The sequence below is a fragment of the Leptodactylus fuscus genome, chromosome 3 (assembly GCF_031893055.1).
Source record: "Leptodactylus fuscus isolate aLepFus1 chromosome 3, aLepFus1.hap2, whole genome shotgun sequence".
NCBI lineage: Eukaryota > Metazoa > Chordata > Amphibia > Anura > Leptodactylidae > Leptodactylus > Leptodactylus fuscus.
The window spans coordinates 225,742,504-225,759,656 of record NC_134267.1 but is presented as its reverse complement, the minus strand read 5'-3'; the positions used below and the strand labels follow the sequence as shown (position 1 = coordinate 225,759,656).

The 17,153-nt window shown below is 40.7% G+C and overlaps 1 protein-coding gene across 1 annotated transcript in view; it reads right to left on the bottom strand.

The window, feature by feature from the left end:
* The window catches only part of SUPT3H (SPT3 homolog, SAGA and STAGA complex component), a 366,507-nt gene that overhangs the window by 64,328 nt on the left and 285,026 nt on the right, over window positions 1-17,153 (bottom strand). Inside the window, exon 11 of the mRNA XM_075269245.1 lies at window positions 3,956-4,066. Coding sequence (XP_075125346.1) covers window positions 3,956-4,066 — 111 coding nt within the window. The remainder of the gene's footprint in view (window positions 1-3,955; window positions 4,067-17,153) is intronic.

Here is a 17,153-nt window from a genome sequence, read left to right as displayed (position 1 = left end):
TACATCTATATACTCGAGTATAAGCCGAATTTTTCAGCACAGTTTTTGTGCTGAAAAAGCCCCCCTCGGCTTATAATCGAATCAAGCAAAAAAAGAAAATTGTTTTGTTTTTTTTAGGGAGGGGGGGTCTATGACCAGCCACAATAGTAATGTATAGAATCTCCCATAAAATAGTGGGGAAAAAAAGAGGCTTTAAAAAAAATATAATAAAAAAATAAAGTAAATAAAAGTTGTAAATCCCTCCTTTCCCTAGAATATATATAAAAGTAGAAAATGACTGTGACACACATTATACACATTAGGTATCCCTGTGTCTGACAGTGCCCGGTCTACTGAATATAGGGGATCTGCAGAGCTCCTGTTCTGTCGGGAAGGGGTTACTAGGCACTGCAGATCCCCTATATTCAGCCAGGCTGAACTCCAAGTGGGGGAAAAAAAACTCAGTCCTCAAGCTCAGGGAAGGGGCAGACAGACAACCAGAACACCCCCTCCTCGTTCCCAGCAACTACTGCACCCAAAAACTCTGACTATTTTAATTTTTGAAATTTTCCAGTAGCTGCTGATTCCCCCCCCCCCCCCCTCGGCTTATACTCAAGTCAATAAGTCTTCCCATTTTTTTGTGCTAAAATTAGGGGCCTCGGCTTATATTCGGGTCGGCTTATACTCGAGTATATACAGTAACTTACTACATTTATATCAGTAACAGGGAGTGGGATTTGCTGTATGAAAGTCTGATTTGGAATAATTTGCACCAAAATTATGAAACATTGAACATATGTTGATGATTTCGCCGTATCTATAAGTCTAAGGGTCCATTCACACGGAGGAAGTTGGCGCTGATTCTGGCACGAAACTCATGTCAGAATCAGTGCTGAAAAATAAACCCACAAATAAAAGGTAAATCCAGCCAAATCATGTGGAAAATAGAATAACCTCCTTCGGATAAACTTCCTTTCTCAGACTTTGTCAGTCTTTGACTTTGTCAGTCTGACGCTGTATCCCTGCTACGTGTGAATGTTACTGTTGGTCTGAAGATTTTTAAATAATAAAGAAGATTCCATTTTCCACATGATTTAGCTGGATTTATCTTTTATTTGTGGATTTATCGTTTCGCTTTGAACCGAGGGCGCTACATTTCTGATCCCAAGTCTAAATAAGTACATTGAGTGGAAACTGCAATTGGAATTCCGAATTACGACTACAAGTGGCTGAGTATCTTTCCATTTCCCTTTTTCCCATCATGCTGAAAAATAAACCTCCCATTGACTTCAATGGGTTCTGTTTTCTGCGCGGAACCCATTGAAATTAACGGGAGGCTTTTTTTTTTTTATCAGCGCTGATTCTGATGCGAAGTCCGCGCCAGAATCAGTGCCAACTTCCTCCATGTGAATGCCCCTAACATTTCTGTCCTGTTACTCCACCTTCTAGGAGAGTTCACCACCTCACTACTGGAATAAAATTGTACTGTTTGAGACTTTTTATACAGTTGCGTTCGAGTATTCTGGTATACAGACCACTAGATAAGTAATCCGTGTTCTACTCACTTTTCAAATGTGGACTGTAAAAAGTGTTGTAAAAATGCAAAATGTTACAAAATTTTAGTGCAAAAAGTCACAAACCATCCACTTTTTTATGGCAAAATTCAGGACTGCAGGACTTGTTAACCCCCCCCCCCCCCCCCCATCATGTTGTTCACCACTTTATGTATAGAATAGATAGAGGCAGTGTCAGTCCTGTTAACCTTGTTAGTCCCCGTGGTTGAAGTAGGCCAAGGATAATAGAGCTCATATCTCACATACCACATAGGTATAGAATTACATTCGCCAATCACCTGTTTTTGGGTAATATATAACCAAAAAAAGTTCGAAAAAAAACCCCTCCCAGGTGTTGCCAAAGCAAAACTGTGACCTATTGTTAAATTTAAAAAATGTCAGCAATTACTAGAATTACACATTCAAACTAGGGTTGAGCGATCGGGATTGAAAAAGATCGGATTCCGATCGGCGATCGAGTAAATTTCAGGATCGCGATCGAAATTCCGATCCCAATTTTCCAGCGGGATCGAGGTCAGAGGGTATCTCAAGATCGGCTCAACCATATGCATGTATATATCATTAATAAAGTTAAGAGATCAGGAAAGATCGGATCCCGATTGGCAATTGAGCAAATTTCACGATCGGGATCGGCTGGAAAATCATCAGAAATCGGATTTTAAAATCGATCCTGAAATCTCAAGATCAGTTCAACCCTAGTTCATACATATCTTTGAAAAATGTACCATATTTTTCGGACTATAAGACGCACTTTTTCCCCCCAAAATCTGGGGGGAAAATGAGGTTGCGTCTTATAGTCCGAATGTCCGGCCATGTTCCTGCCGCTGCTGGCTTCCTGCAGCGACAGGAGTGTGGCAATGCTGCAGGACCTGGCACCAATGCCGGTGTCTAAAACACCCTTCCCGGCATCCGCCGTTCTGTTGCCGGGATGCCGGGTCTGTAAGAATAATGGCGGCCGCTCTGCTGCAGAGTGGTCGCCATTGCAACTGGGTCTCTGCTATATGTGGAGGCCCAAAGCTAATGCCCGCAATTAGAATGCATTTTAATTGCGGGCATTAAAACGTAACCCCCTTCCCAACAAAGTGTAGAATACCTTTAAAGTTGCAGGCCGGCTCATGCGCGGCGAGGTCGCAGGAGTCGACCTGTTCTGGTGACAGCCGGGAGCCAATTGAAGGCTCCCAGGCCTGTCACTGCTATATTACTATTGAGGTTGGTCTATGACCAGCCGTAATAGTAATGTAGAGAATCTCCCATAGACGACAATAGACTTGTATTGCCGTCTATGGGACTTGCAATCAAATGATTGCAGGTTCAAGCCACCTAGGGGGAAGGGGCAATAAAATAGTGAAGAAAAAAAAAAAAAGCTTTAAAAAAATAAATAAATAAATAAAACTTCTAAATCACCTCCTTTCCCTAGAATACATATAAAAGTAGAAAATTACTGTGAAACACATACACATTAGGAATCCCTGTGTCTGAAAATTCCTGGTCTACTGATATTTTTCAAACCGCCGTGTTTTTTTTTTCACCGTTTTGCCTCTGATTTAAATAAAAGGTGATCTAAGCAACAGACATTCCCCAAAATGGTATAACTAAAAAGTACATCTGGCCCCACAAAAAAAATGCTCTATACATCCCCGTACAGCTGCAGGGTCACCTGTCAATGTGGCCTTGCAGCTGTTGCAAAACTACAACTCCCATATATTAAATATTTTACCATTTTTTTGCTTCAAATTTTTTTTCCCCTATTTTCCTCCTCTAAAACCTAGGTGCGTCTTATAGTCCAGTGCGTCTTAAAGTCCGAAAAATACGGTATATAAAGGAAAAAAAAAAGAGTCAAAATTTGGGCTCAAAATTCTCCCAAACTGAACCACAAAGTAACTATCGAAGCATCTAGAAGTTAACAGAAAGGGTTTTAGTCAAAAATTGCAACTCCCTTCCCTCCGCAATGAGAGCATTTCAATGGTTCGTGCAGGCAGCCATATTAAGAGCTAAATATTGCCACGCGCATCGCCAGAACCTTCTACTTTCCTTGTGTATCATAAAACCCAATAATAATAATTACCGCCTATTTCATACTTTAGGAATTTGGGGGGGTGGGGGAGGTAAACTCTTTTAAATAGCTTTGATTTTGAGCGAAAATACTAAAATTTCAACTTCATGCATGCCTAATATGTAAGTGAAATAAATATATGAAATAAAAATTGCATTTATGATTCCAAAAAGAGACAGAAATTACAAACTTTTATTTCCCGGGAGAAATATTTCATTTTTTACAAAGAAAATTACAGTGACCACAAATTGCTCTTAACAATTCCAAGGCTTCTTCATAAGACCACTTGAAGATGAAATCTCCTTAAGATTACAAATATAACTTTTTTTTCGAGTCTGTTATTACGTACCGTGAATGGGGAGAGCGGGCCAATCTTGTGGCTGTAGCGTCGTATGGCCTCTCTGATGTGGCTAGGCTGGATGGCATCGCTGTTTGACTCAATCCCACCGGCTGCAGCGCTCTGCAACAGAAAAGGCACCCGAGCTGTTATTAAATGAAAAACATACAAGGAGTCTTCGGCACATAGAGACGTTCAAGCTCAGGCTCACTCATGTCACGTCGAGATTTTATTTCCCTTCTGTATCTGGGATACGTGCAGTTACTGCCACATCGTTCTTCAGAGGAAAGTCCACGATGAAGTTGAGTTTTTGCTCATAATCTGGGACCCTCACCCATCTGGAGAACAGGGCTCCATCCAGTGTGATCAATGGTAATGCGGGCACACTTATTTGTGGTTCTCTCCTTTAAGATGTATGGGACTTATGGAAGAACTATTCTGTAACTCTAGACTTGTATGGAGAATGGCACACACAAATATGGCCGCCTCTCCACCAATCCAAGGCAACAAGTGGCTCTACATTGCCAATAGGTTGTGGTTTCAGAATAATGGCATATTCAGTGGACAGAATATTCAATTCACCCACAAATGCTTACTTGCCTACAAGGTAGCCAACAATGAAAACAACATTGCCTGGTTAAGAATGTCAAGGTTAGATAAGATTCTTCCAATGTGCTGGCACTTGGCCTACTGTCTAGGTTGGAGGTACTGCTATACTAAGAACGGTGCCATTACATTATATTAGTACGTTTTGTTAAAACCTATTTGAGAACCAGCAAAATAACTTGGTTTTTGACCATGGACAACTCCTTCAAGATGACTGGCCAGTTGTATACTTGTGGAAAAACGTCTGTAGATGACATTGACTGACAAGGATCGTGTTTCTCAATGAGGACAAAATAGAGTAGAAAAATGATTAACTTTAGTACATTTTCAGATATGAGAGGAATGTAGATTATCCAGAGGAACCTCATGTAAAAATACAGATGTAAATTGTCACCCCATTGTTGCACTGCCATGTGCTAGAGTCAAGAAAGCTAGACAAAAATGGCAAAATTAGAAAAAGTTACAGGGGTTTGGAAACCCTTACATAGATATCTGCAGGTCAAAAACGGAATGTAAAAAAACTTCTTTGAATCTTCTTTGGTTAACCCATGTATACACGTGGACAAAATTGTTGGTACCTCTCATTTAATGAAAGAAAAACCCACAATGGTCACAGAAATAACTTGAATCTGACAAAAGTAATTTGCCAAACTACATGTTGACAAGCCACAAAGCTTCTGGGAGAATGTCCTATAGACAGATGAGACAAAAATCTAACTTTTTTGGCAAGGCACATCAGCTCTATGTTCACAGACGGAAAAATGGAGCATATCTTGAAAAGAAGACTGTCCCTGCTGTGAAACATGGAGGAGGCTCTGTTATGTTCTGGGGCTGCTTTGCTGCATCTGGCACAGGGTGTCTTGAATCTGTGCAGGGTACAATGAAATCTCAAGACTATCAAGGGATTCTAGAGAGAAATGTGCTGCCCAGTGTCAGAAATTTTGGTGTCAGTCACAGGTCATGGGTCTTGTAACAGGATAATGACACAAAACAGCTAAAAACACCAAAGTATGGAAAACATTGGACTGTTCTGAAGTGGTCTTCTATGAGCCCCGACCTAAATCCTATTGAGCATCTGTGGAAGGAGCTGAAACATGCCGACTGGAAAAGGCCCCTTCACACCCGAGACAATTGGAGCAGTTTGCTCATGAATAGGGGGCCAAAATCCCTGCTGAGAGGGGCAGAAGTCTCTATGACAGTTACAGGGATCATCTGATTGCAGCGATTGCCTCAAAAGGTTGTGCAACAAAATATTAAGTTACGAGAGCTGTCATCTCTGTCCAGGCCGTGTCATGAGGTTTTATTTTTTAAAATTCTGTTGAAGTGAAAAACAAACTCTGACTTTAATTTGTTCATCTTCATAGAATTTTTATTTATTATTACTTTTGTCAAATTCAAGTTATTTCTGTGACCATTGTGGGGTTTTCTTTCATTAAACCAGGGGGACCAACAATTTTGCCCACGAGTGTCTAAAACAATACGAGGACAAAACTAGACCATCCGCTTCTGATGCGTTTCTGGTCTACCTAGTGCCCTCAATCCTATCTTGTCCTCCTGAATCTATGAATGCTTCAGGTTTTTTGATAAATTAAAATTTTAGCCTTGGCCTCACGCTGACCCCCCACCACGACATTTACATGTAGACTAGTTTACAGCATTTAAGGTTTTCCTGTCCTCCTTTTACATACACACCTCTGCAGAGGTATAGAGGTGAACAAGCGCCTTGTTATATATGGTGGAACATTTCAGACCACAATCTTCCAGTCCTGGTTTGATCGCAGCCTCACTTGACTACTTTATTCTACTTAGAAGTGATCCTGGTGAATAAATACGTCTATGTACCCATGTACGCAAACACTGTATAAATCCCCTATTAAGTGACCAAAAGTCTCCAGTTTGTGCCATGCGTAATGACATAACCAGTGAGTCACTTAAGGTTTGCTGACTGCATTTATGGCACCGCTTTTACATCAGAACTTAAAAAAACTCAGACTTAAAGCCATGTTAATGAATATACAGATGGCTCCACCCTTACCTTTGCTCAAATTTGGTTAAGGACTTGGGTTGAGCCGATCTTGACTTTTCAGGATCGATTTTGAAATCCAATTTCCAATCATTTTTCATTCGAACCCGATCACGATCCCTGCCTCCCAGGTTAGGAGAGTGTGGGCGGGTTAGGAGAGTGTGGGCAGGTACTGGGAGGGGAGACATCACGTCTCCACGTCCTTTACCCACCCACACTCTCCTAAGCCACAAGCCCCGCCTTCTTCCTAGCTCTTTAACACTAATCTGGGAGGCGGGGGCAGCGAGGCGAAGAAGAACGAGAACAACGGGCATCGGACCAGCCATCTCTGCAGGAAAGTAGCTACTAGAGATGTTAGCTAGTCTCCCATTAGAATGAATGGACGCAGCCGGCACGCAAGGGGTTAAGGCTGTGTGCCGGCTGCTTCCATTCATTCCTATGGAACCGCAGCGGAGCCTTCACACGAAGTATACACTCCGCTCAGAATGAGCGGAGCGTATACTCAGTGTGAAGGCTAACATTGTTAGCTTTTCCCACAATGCTTGGCCAGTAACAAAGCATTGTGGGAAATAATCACCAATTTCGATCCCACGTAAAAAGATCATGTTCGGAATTCCGATCGGGAAATTATCTCAATTGCCGATCGGAATCCGATCTTTTCCGAACACGATCACTCAACCCTATTAAGGAATCCAACTTCTCACAAAACCAATTCAATAGAATATCGTGACTTGCTAGAACCCAATTCACAACATAGCTACTCCGTGACCAGACATGACATCTTGTGACAGAATACTGCAAAATCACATTGTTTTAAAAAGGTGGTCCCCTCGTGCAGCTCAGGCTATGGCTTGGCATCTTGCCACTATTGGAGAAGCTCTATTTACAGGGCGAGACCACATCTACTAACCAGTTGCGGTGTCATCTAATACACTACATTTAATATGTTGCCAGATTCCAGAATTATTTTTATAGATTCTGCTGGAAAGTACAGCTACATCTAAAGGAAGACTCAGTCACCACAAGTTCGGCAAACAGGTTTACACTCATTACCTTAGTAGTACATCTGCTATAGAAAGACCACATATCACACCGCCAATGGAGGTAACGTTAGTATTCCCATGCTACCCTGCAGAATCAATGGTTGATATGTTCATATGAAGGCAACATGGAGGCTCGGTCCTAGGTGGAGTCCTAGGTTTAAATCCAACCAAGGACAACATCTGCAAGGAGATGTTTGTGTGTTTCCTCCCACACTCCAAAGGCATACTTTTAGGGAATAGAGATTGCGAGCCCAATATGTACCGGTGTCCTTTGAGTACAGCTGAAGTGTCAACCGTAAAATAACTCTGTACGCAGTGCTATTTCTTTCCATCAAATGCAACAGAACCTGTGACAGAAGCTCTGAGGCAGACATGAACAACCACTCCTGAAGTACTACATGTTCCACTGGTCAGAACCAATGGTTTTACAGTTATAAACACAACAATTATCAGTAACGAGTCATGTTTGAGACTGGATCATTCATAATGGTTGTTATGTCTATGAAAACGTATAGGACATATACCTGTAACAATTTGGAAAGACTTGGTAGGTTTGCACTGCATTTGTACTGTATGACTTATGGACACAGAAGTAATGTTCCCTACATATCTCTCCAATGTGTTTCGGGGACAGACACCTTATTATCAAGTGTAATACAAATAAAACCAGCTTAGGGCGGGTTCACTTCTGCACCCGGCCTCCGCTTTCAGACAGGAGACGGAAATCCAGCAGACAGTGTCCACCTGTGTGTCTTCTGGCCTCCGCGGACACAAAATCCTGCATGTATCATATAGAAACATGTATAGTCCGGCAACTCTTCCGATAAAATTTAACTTTGAATAGATATCATAAAAATGACCAAATCATGATAATTGCAAATGAAATAACAAAAAAAGAAAAACCCCTAAAAAAACGCCAACGCGTTTCGGAACTCCATTGTTCCTTTTATCATTATAGGTCATTGATCTTTTCATCATTAGAGGTGAACAGGAACAAACCATAACTTTTTATACACAAAGTCTTGCATGTCCAAATTTGTGTCCGGTTAAAAAAAAAACGGTTTCACCGCGAAGACTACAAACCCCTCATGGGCGGACACTTTGCAAACCCATTCAAATGAATGGGTTGGAAAAGTGGCTGCCGATTTCCGTCTCCTGTCCAGTTTCTCGGGCAGAAGACGGAACCTGAAAACGGAGATGTGAACCCGGCCTTAGCAGGCAGTCTCATCTCCACGCCTGCTAAGTGGGCTTTATTTATATTGCATTTGATAAAAGGGAGTCCGTCCCCGAAACACGTTGTGCCATTTGATAAAGAGACTTGTTTGAACTCTACGAGTGAGCCAAGTGTTTCTCCAAAGAGTGCAGTCAGTGCTATCTGGTTTAGGTGTTCCTACCCTATGTTTTTGAGTCATGTACTTACATCCAGGTACCGGTGATAGCGAATCTGCTGCCACCCTCATCGTTCCAAAATTCATGTTGTTGTAACTTTTTAGAACATCTTGGTCACATTCATCTATATTTAAACTCTCAGAAATTCTGACAGATCTACACTACTTTTGCCGCTTGGTGTCTGTTTTTGTATTTGTGAGGATCCATAAAACCTCAAAACCAGTCTAAAGTTCTTCCTTTATAAGGCACGATGATTGCCATTTACCGTTCCGTAAAATATAAGGCCATGGACAGAAGGACGCATTTTCAGTTCATAGGACACTGTCCCGAGTGAGTTTATTTCCAACAACTGGAATGACTGTAGTAAATCAGTTTAATTTCTTGTCTAGTGAACCTGGAAGAATGAAGTCCCGGTAGAATGGTCATGAAAGGCCGGCTCTGCCAACAGAAATAATTAGCAAACAGTAACTCTTGCAACGTAGGACAAATATAGTCACAATTAATCTCCTACAAACTGTATAAACCGAGTCTCCAAAGCGAGGTAAAAATAACACGCCATTCATGTTTGCACTGCAATTTGCATAAACCACGACGTTAAAAAAAAAAAAAAAGAGAGACAAAAAAAGAAAATGTTCTGCTTAATATTTTTTCTCATACGGCAAAGCTGGTTAGACCACCAGCACCAGCGCCCGTCCCGCTCTAAAACCTCCTTTGATGACTGTTCCATGGGCTCCTGTATAGTTTAACAGACTAATTTGCAAACATATTTTCCCTCTATTAAAATACCATTTTTCCTTGATTTCCCTTTTTTGTCGTGGAATTGCCCAGTCTGCTTTTTGCATTCATGGTTATAAAAAACTCCCCCTAAAAACCAACGCGCTGACTTAAAAGAGATTCCTTATTGAAAAATGGATGCAAACACGAAAAAAAAAATGAAAAATGACCCAGCGCCAGTCGGTGTTGATATAATTGATGTGAGCGTTCCAGTTGTTGTATGTATATTTCTGCCACCGGGCACAAGCCGCTCGTATATATACATATCATTACCTTATTACATTTCCAGGAAATAGTATTTTAAATTTGGCAAAATAAACGGAGTTTCTCTTATTTATTATTCATGTAGGACATGGAAAAGAAAATTACATCAAAATCTCCGGTAGAATTTACATTTACTGAGGAACACTAAATTAAGGTTATACCTTGGCTGCCGTTGTCTGCTATGTTGGTCTCTGTTCACGTCACCTAAGAGCTCTATGGGACCAGACAGTCCCTAAGGCACACGTCAAACTTTGTCCTAGGGGGCCCTATTCACCCGATGGATGCCAAAAGAGTGCGCAAAGAGAGGTATGTCGTCGTACCCTCAGTTTTTGTTTTATTTTTGCAGTTTTTAACCCTTTCCTGCCATAGCCTTCCAAGAGCCATAATTTTTTATTTTACCCAAAATTGCAGGCAGGCTTATTTTTTGTAGGACAAATTTTATTTCATGATGGTGTCATTTAATATTATGTACGATGTACTGGGATTGTGCAAAAAATTCAGAATGGGATGAAGTGGAAAAAAAAAAAAAAAAAAATCAACTGCACCCGTTTTATTGCACCACACCTCTGTAGGTCAGAACAATTACAGTGATACCGTGTACGGGGGCGGGTTCACACCAGCGCCCCGGTCTCCGCTTTCAGGTTTCCGTCTTACGCCTGAGAAACTGGACAGGAGACGGAAACTGGAAGTCACTTTTCAAACCCATTCATTTGAATGGGTTTGAAAAGTGTCCGCCTGTTAGTGTTTTGTGGCGAAAGTGTTTTTTTTTTTTAACTGGACACACAGGACTTTGTGTCCGGTTAAAAAAAAACAAAAAAACGGTTTTGCCGCAGAGAGCAGAAAACACTCACAGGCGGACACTGTCTGCCGGGTTTCCATCTCCTGTTGGAAGAAGACAGAAACCTAAAAGCGGAGACCGGGGCGCAGATGTGAACCCGCCCTTGTGTGTGCATACACTGTGTGCAGAATTAGTAGGCAGATGAGTATTTTGATCACATCATCCTTTTTCTACATGTTGTCCTACTCCAAGCTGTATAGGCTTGAAAGCCAACTACCAATTATGTAAATCAGGTGATTTGCATCTCTGTAATTAGGAGGGGTGTGGTCTAATGACATCAACACCCTATATAAGTTGTGCTTAATTATTAGGCAACTTCCTTTCCTTTGGCAAAATGGGTCAGAAGAGAGATTTGACGGAATCTGAAAAGTCAAAAATTGTGAGATGTCTTGCAGAGGGGGGCAGCAGTCTAGAAATTGGAAAATTTTTGAAGCGTGATCAGCAAACAATCAAGCGTTTCATGGCAAATAGTCAACAGGGTCACAAGAAGCGTGTTGATAAAAAAAAGTTGCAAAATAGCTGCCTATGAATTGAGGAAAATAAAGCGTGAAGCTGCCAAGATGCCATTTGCCACCAATTTTGCCATATTTCAGAGCTACAACGTTACTGGAGTATCAAAAAGCACAAGGTGCGCGATACTCATAGACATGGCCAAGGTAAGGAAGGCTGAAAAACAACCACCTTTGAACAAGAAACTTTAGATAAAATGTCAAGACTGGGCCAAGAATTATCTTAAGACTGATTTTTCTAAGGTTTTATGGACTGATGAAATGAGAGTGACTCTTGATGGGCCCGAGGATGGATCAGTAAAGGGCAGAGGGCTCTACTCAGACACCAGCAAGGTGGAGGTGGGGTACTGGTATGGGCTGGTATCATCAAAGATCAACTTGTGGGACCTATTCGAGTTGAGGATGGAGTGAAGCTCAACAAACAGACCTACTACCAGTTTCTGGAAGACACCTTCTTCAAGCAGTGGGACAGGAAGAAGTCGGTATCGTTAAAAAAAAACAAAAAAACATGATTTTCATGCAGGACAATGCTCCATCACATGCATCCAAATACTCTACAGTGTGGCTGGCCAGTAAAGGTCTAAAAGAAGAAAAAACAATGACATGGCCCCCTTGTTCACTACATCTGAACCCCATAGAGAACCTGTGGTCCATTATAAAATGTGAGATCTACAGGGAGGGAAAACAGTCCACCTCTAGGAACAGTGTCTGGGGGGTCGTAGTGGCTGCTGCACGCAATGGTGATCGGAAACAGATCAAGGAACTAACAGAATCTATGGATGGAAGGCTAACAAGTGTCATCATAAAGAAAGGTGGCTATATTGGTCACTGATTTTTTTGTTGTTGTTGTTTTTGAATGTCAGCAATGTTTATTTCTAAATTTTGCGATGTTTTATTGGTTTACCTGGTGAAAATAAACCAGTGAGATGGGGATAGATTTGGTTTTTATTAAGTTGCCTAATAATTCTGCACAGTAATAATTTCCTGCACAAACAAACAGATATCCTCCTAAGATAGCCAAATATAAAAAAAAAAAACACTCCAATTTCCAAAAATATCTTTTGAGTCTTTTGGGTCGTTTGAGAACATAGTTGTTGAACAATAATAAAAAGAATCTTCTCAAATACAAATTGCCTAATAATTCTACACACAGTGTATGTATGTATATATATATATATATATATATATATATATATATATACACACACACACTAGTATATATGTATGTAGTTTTTATTTCCATGTTTTTGAAACTATGTAAAATGTAAAACTTTGAAGAATACAGGAAAGTCTTCTCATTTCCATATTCTGGCTTCCAAAACTTTATATTTCTGTGTAAAAGTTGGGGTTTTTAGCAATGTTTGTTTTGTTTTTTTGTTTTTTAGCTTTTATTAATATCATTTTGGGGAATGTTTGATGTTTTGATTACTATAGGACAGGAGGATGCCTAATGCATTTATTTTTATTCATTTTTTTTTATATCCAATACAAGACTCACAAGTGATGTAAACTTCTTCAATGAAGACTAGGAATGTGCTGAAAGTTAGTTAGTACAGTGACAAGCTATACTTAAAGAGGACCTTTCATGGATTTGGGCACATGCGTTCCTCCCCGCTCACACTGTACAGCGCTATTGGAGCTGCTGTGCAGAAGGACGTTCCTGACTGACTGTCAGGAACGCCCTTCTGACTGTAAAGAGCTACAGTACTGGCACCGATAGCTCTTTACCTGGGGCACAGATCGGGAAAGCCAACAATGCGCTGAATTCAGTGCAATGTCGGCTTTCCAGCGGTATATAGAACTGCCTGTGCCCAAATCGGTGAAAGGTCCTCTTTAATAAACAATACTGCATTACAGTGATTAAAAAAAATTCAGGTTTTTTGTACAATACTGCCATTCAGCACACAAGTAAAATCACCATAAAATGCTTAAAATTAGATTTCCCATGAACATGACCATACTTAAAGTTGTAGTGAATTAAAGGTAATCCTTTTTGCAAATATAAATAATTAAAAAAATTGCAGAATTTTTAAGATTTTGTGTAACCATCTGAGTGGAAACTGTCAGAAAGTTGAATTCGCTATGGTCTGGGACTAGTCAGAAACCCAGCCATGATGTCCTGATTGTGGTCGGGTTATCTTCTTTTACGTGTCCAGTCCCTGCCTGATAACCCGGTCACAATAAGGACATCATGGCTGGGTGTCTGACAAGTCCCAGACCATAGAAAAGTATCTGTATTCATGGTTGTATCCAATGGCAATGGATCAAGACCAAAGACTGTCAGCACTAAGAATATTGGGAGAAAATTTTTGAAACTTTTTTTTTTTTTTCTAAGTTTTCCTCCTCCGTCATCATGCAAATACAAACAACAGGCAAATGGGGCAACACGGTGGGTCAGTGGTTAGCACTGCGGCCCTGGAGTCCTGGGTTCGAATCCCGCAAGGAACAACATTTGCAAGGATTTTGTATGTTCTCCCCGTGTTTGCATGGATTTCCTCACATTGTACAAAGAAATACTGATAGGGAAAAAAACAACAGGCAAAAAACTTTAACAAGAACGAACAAGCTAGGCAAGGCTAGGCAGATAATGAAAATTACAGAGATGTAAAACTTTCCCAGACTACGTAAGCAAGCATAATAATAAAAGGTAAAAAATATGCAAATCTATTCTCCAGGATGTAATTAGGAAAACAGTACCTCTGTATGCCGCCCTCTAGAGGGCAGCATCCTTAACATCATGCATGACTCAGTTAATAAGCCTACTAACATGATGCGGAGTTTATTGCCAAATTAGTATTTCTATCCCAAAAGGAACAGATTCCCAGCTATGGACAGCGCTGTTTCAGTCTTTTGGACCTCCTCAGCATAGCGCAGAGATACTGATTTGGCAGAGTGAGAGACTATAGATGCATGATGTCAAGGGGGCTGCGCTCTAGAGGGCAGCATACAGAGTGCGCTGTTCTCGTAATTACATCCTGGAGAATAGATTTGCATATTTTTTACCCAGAATCACTAGCGGAGCAGGAATGACTTGTAAGTCTCCATACACCTATGTAGGCACACACTCTCTCTAATGTGTATGATTATCCTCTGACCCTAATAATAAAAGGAGAAGGACATTCCACTCCATAAACATGAATTGCCTCTGCCCCACCAGTGACCCCTCACAAAGACTTCAGGGCTCCTCAAGTGAAGTAGTTAGTAAGTGGTTCAGTAATAGGATTATATTTGAGTGCCATATATTGCACATCATTAAATGGATACACAAATGACCTTAGCATCCCACCTACACCTGCCCAACACCTCTCAATCCTTTAGGAAGAGCAGGTAATATCCTTCAACAAGGTCCTAGATGATAGCCATGACAGCCATGGCCCCCACACCCTATCAAACTTTTATTGTGCGCTTTGTATACACAGAATATCCAATACTCCACAGCTTAGTTGGGACTGTGGGATGGACTCAGTATTGAGCAAAATTTTTCTGGCATGATACAACATACGGGATTTGCCAACAGATTGAGGCATAGGCACCACGTTGGAATACATGAATCCTAGTAGGCAAATTGTAGGGGACGCACCCAAGGAGACGCATTGTGAATGGTGCCTTAATTTTTCACACTTCCAAAACATGTGAAAAAGTGCATTAACAGCTCTGCAGTGTCGACAGGTAGAGACCTGTCGTATTCTTAATGTAAAGAGAAAATCTGGGGTTTTATACTTTCTGTTGGAGAACAACTGGGGTTACCTATAGGCCTTGCACAGGAAAAGCATCGCAGTCACGTCAAGTACATTGCTACATGAGGAGCCACATCTCTTCCCCATTGTCTTTAGGGTGGATTAAGAAATTAAGCAAATCTGCACTGAGTAGGATATAAGACTCTTTGGACTATACCCTGCGATACCTGCTATACCTCCAGCATAGCATTCTCACCAATAGTGATAGCTACCAATTGGCACTGTGATGTGAATGCATGACGGAGATGGACAGTGCTCGCTAAAGTGTTACAAGGTATCAAGCGGTCCATTTTCCACAATAGGGCTCAGAGTAATTATATTTACATAAAAGGGGTTATCCTTTTTTTTTTTTTTTAATATTGGCCAAATAACAGTCTGCAGAACTACAAATCACTCCCTAATATATATTCTGCTTAAATTCAACCCCATTTATCAGAATTATTTTCTGGTCATTGACCTCAGCTGTGACATTTCATTTCCAAGCTCACTACCCCTCCTTGTGAGCAGCTCAGCCAGCAAGAGTAGAAAGTGGAAAAGGGAGGAGTACACAGGGAGTGAGAGCAGGCAGGTGAATCAAGGGAAATGCAGTTTGTCCATAGATTCACTGTATGTAAATAACAGTGATACAAGGAGCAGCAAGTAAAGTAAAGCCAAGCAAAGGGTGCACAAGGGAACAGTGAGGATTTAGCACTACTGTGGATATATTTGCAGGTCACTTTTGAGGTTGGATAACCCCTTTAACTTTTGAATGGCCTGCAAATTTAAAAATAGTTCAGTTTGTGGGGAAAAAAAACCTCTAAACATTATTTCTGTACAGTACATAAATATACTACCATATAGTGCCCACACAAAACAGCATATAGTATTGCCACTCAATGTGTAGAAGATAGGCGGGTCCGCTCAACAAGGGTATCTTAAAACGCAACTTTTATTCCAACATCGTTAAAAAAATGCAAGATAGCCAACAAAACAAACATGGTGGACAGATAGAAAAAAATAGTGAATAAAATCGCATTTGCTGACGCGTTTCGAGACTTAGCATCTCTTAATCATAGCTAGCACTTGTCCAAGCATAGCCTCAGGGATTTGGAGGCTCGGGTCGTGCACCTCGGGATGTCTTAACTTCGATACCGGTGAGCAAGTGCATATATACCCTCATTTTATATTGCCACTCAATGCCCATTCAGTTTCTAAATAATACTGCCATACAATACTTAAAAAGTCCTTATGCTTACATTTTTTTTTTTTAACTATCAGATTCTAATAAAATAAGAGTTTTAACTATGTAAGTTACATTTACCAAGTAGCCTTAAGTCAGAGAACTGCGACCAGCTTGTTAAAGTGGAAATTTACAGGCAGGGAAGGTTGAAAATAGGGCACTATGTAAAAAGCAAAGCAGACACATACCTCAACCTCCCGTTCACCATTTTTAGAGTTAACGTTGTAATTTCATTATAGAACGAAGATACACGATGGATGCTTATACCCAAATACTTCATGTACAATGCCAAATAATGCTCCTATACCGTGCCCACAAAATACAACTTGTTTACAGTATCCAAATAATGGCACCATATCAGGCCCACATAAAACTGTCATAAATATCCCCCCAAAATGATGCCATTCACTTCCCAAGTAATTCTGCCCTACAATGTCTCTATAGTGAAATGGTTAACACTAAATTCAATGGTGTCACTTCATTTGGTTTTTGTCAATTTTGAATTCTAATATAAAAAAAAAAAAAAAAAAAAACATTCTACCCAAAATAGCTGCCAGGAAAGTAGTCTATAGTTGCCAGTAAGTCACAGCTATTATCTTTCCACAAGAGGAAGAGTAGGCAGCAGCAGGAACATTTGGTTCACCATAACGAAAATTAATCATGGGGTTGTGGTAATGACCGGAGCACATCTGTGCCCCAATGACTGCAGTGCCAGGTTGTGGAGCGACTTTCTGGGTTCTGGTCACCAGCTGGGATCTTGTGAAATTCACAGCTGGATTTTGTTATCACCTCCATAGACGGAGTGGGT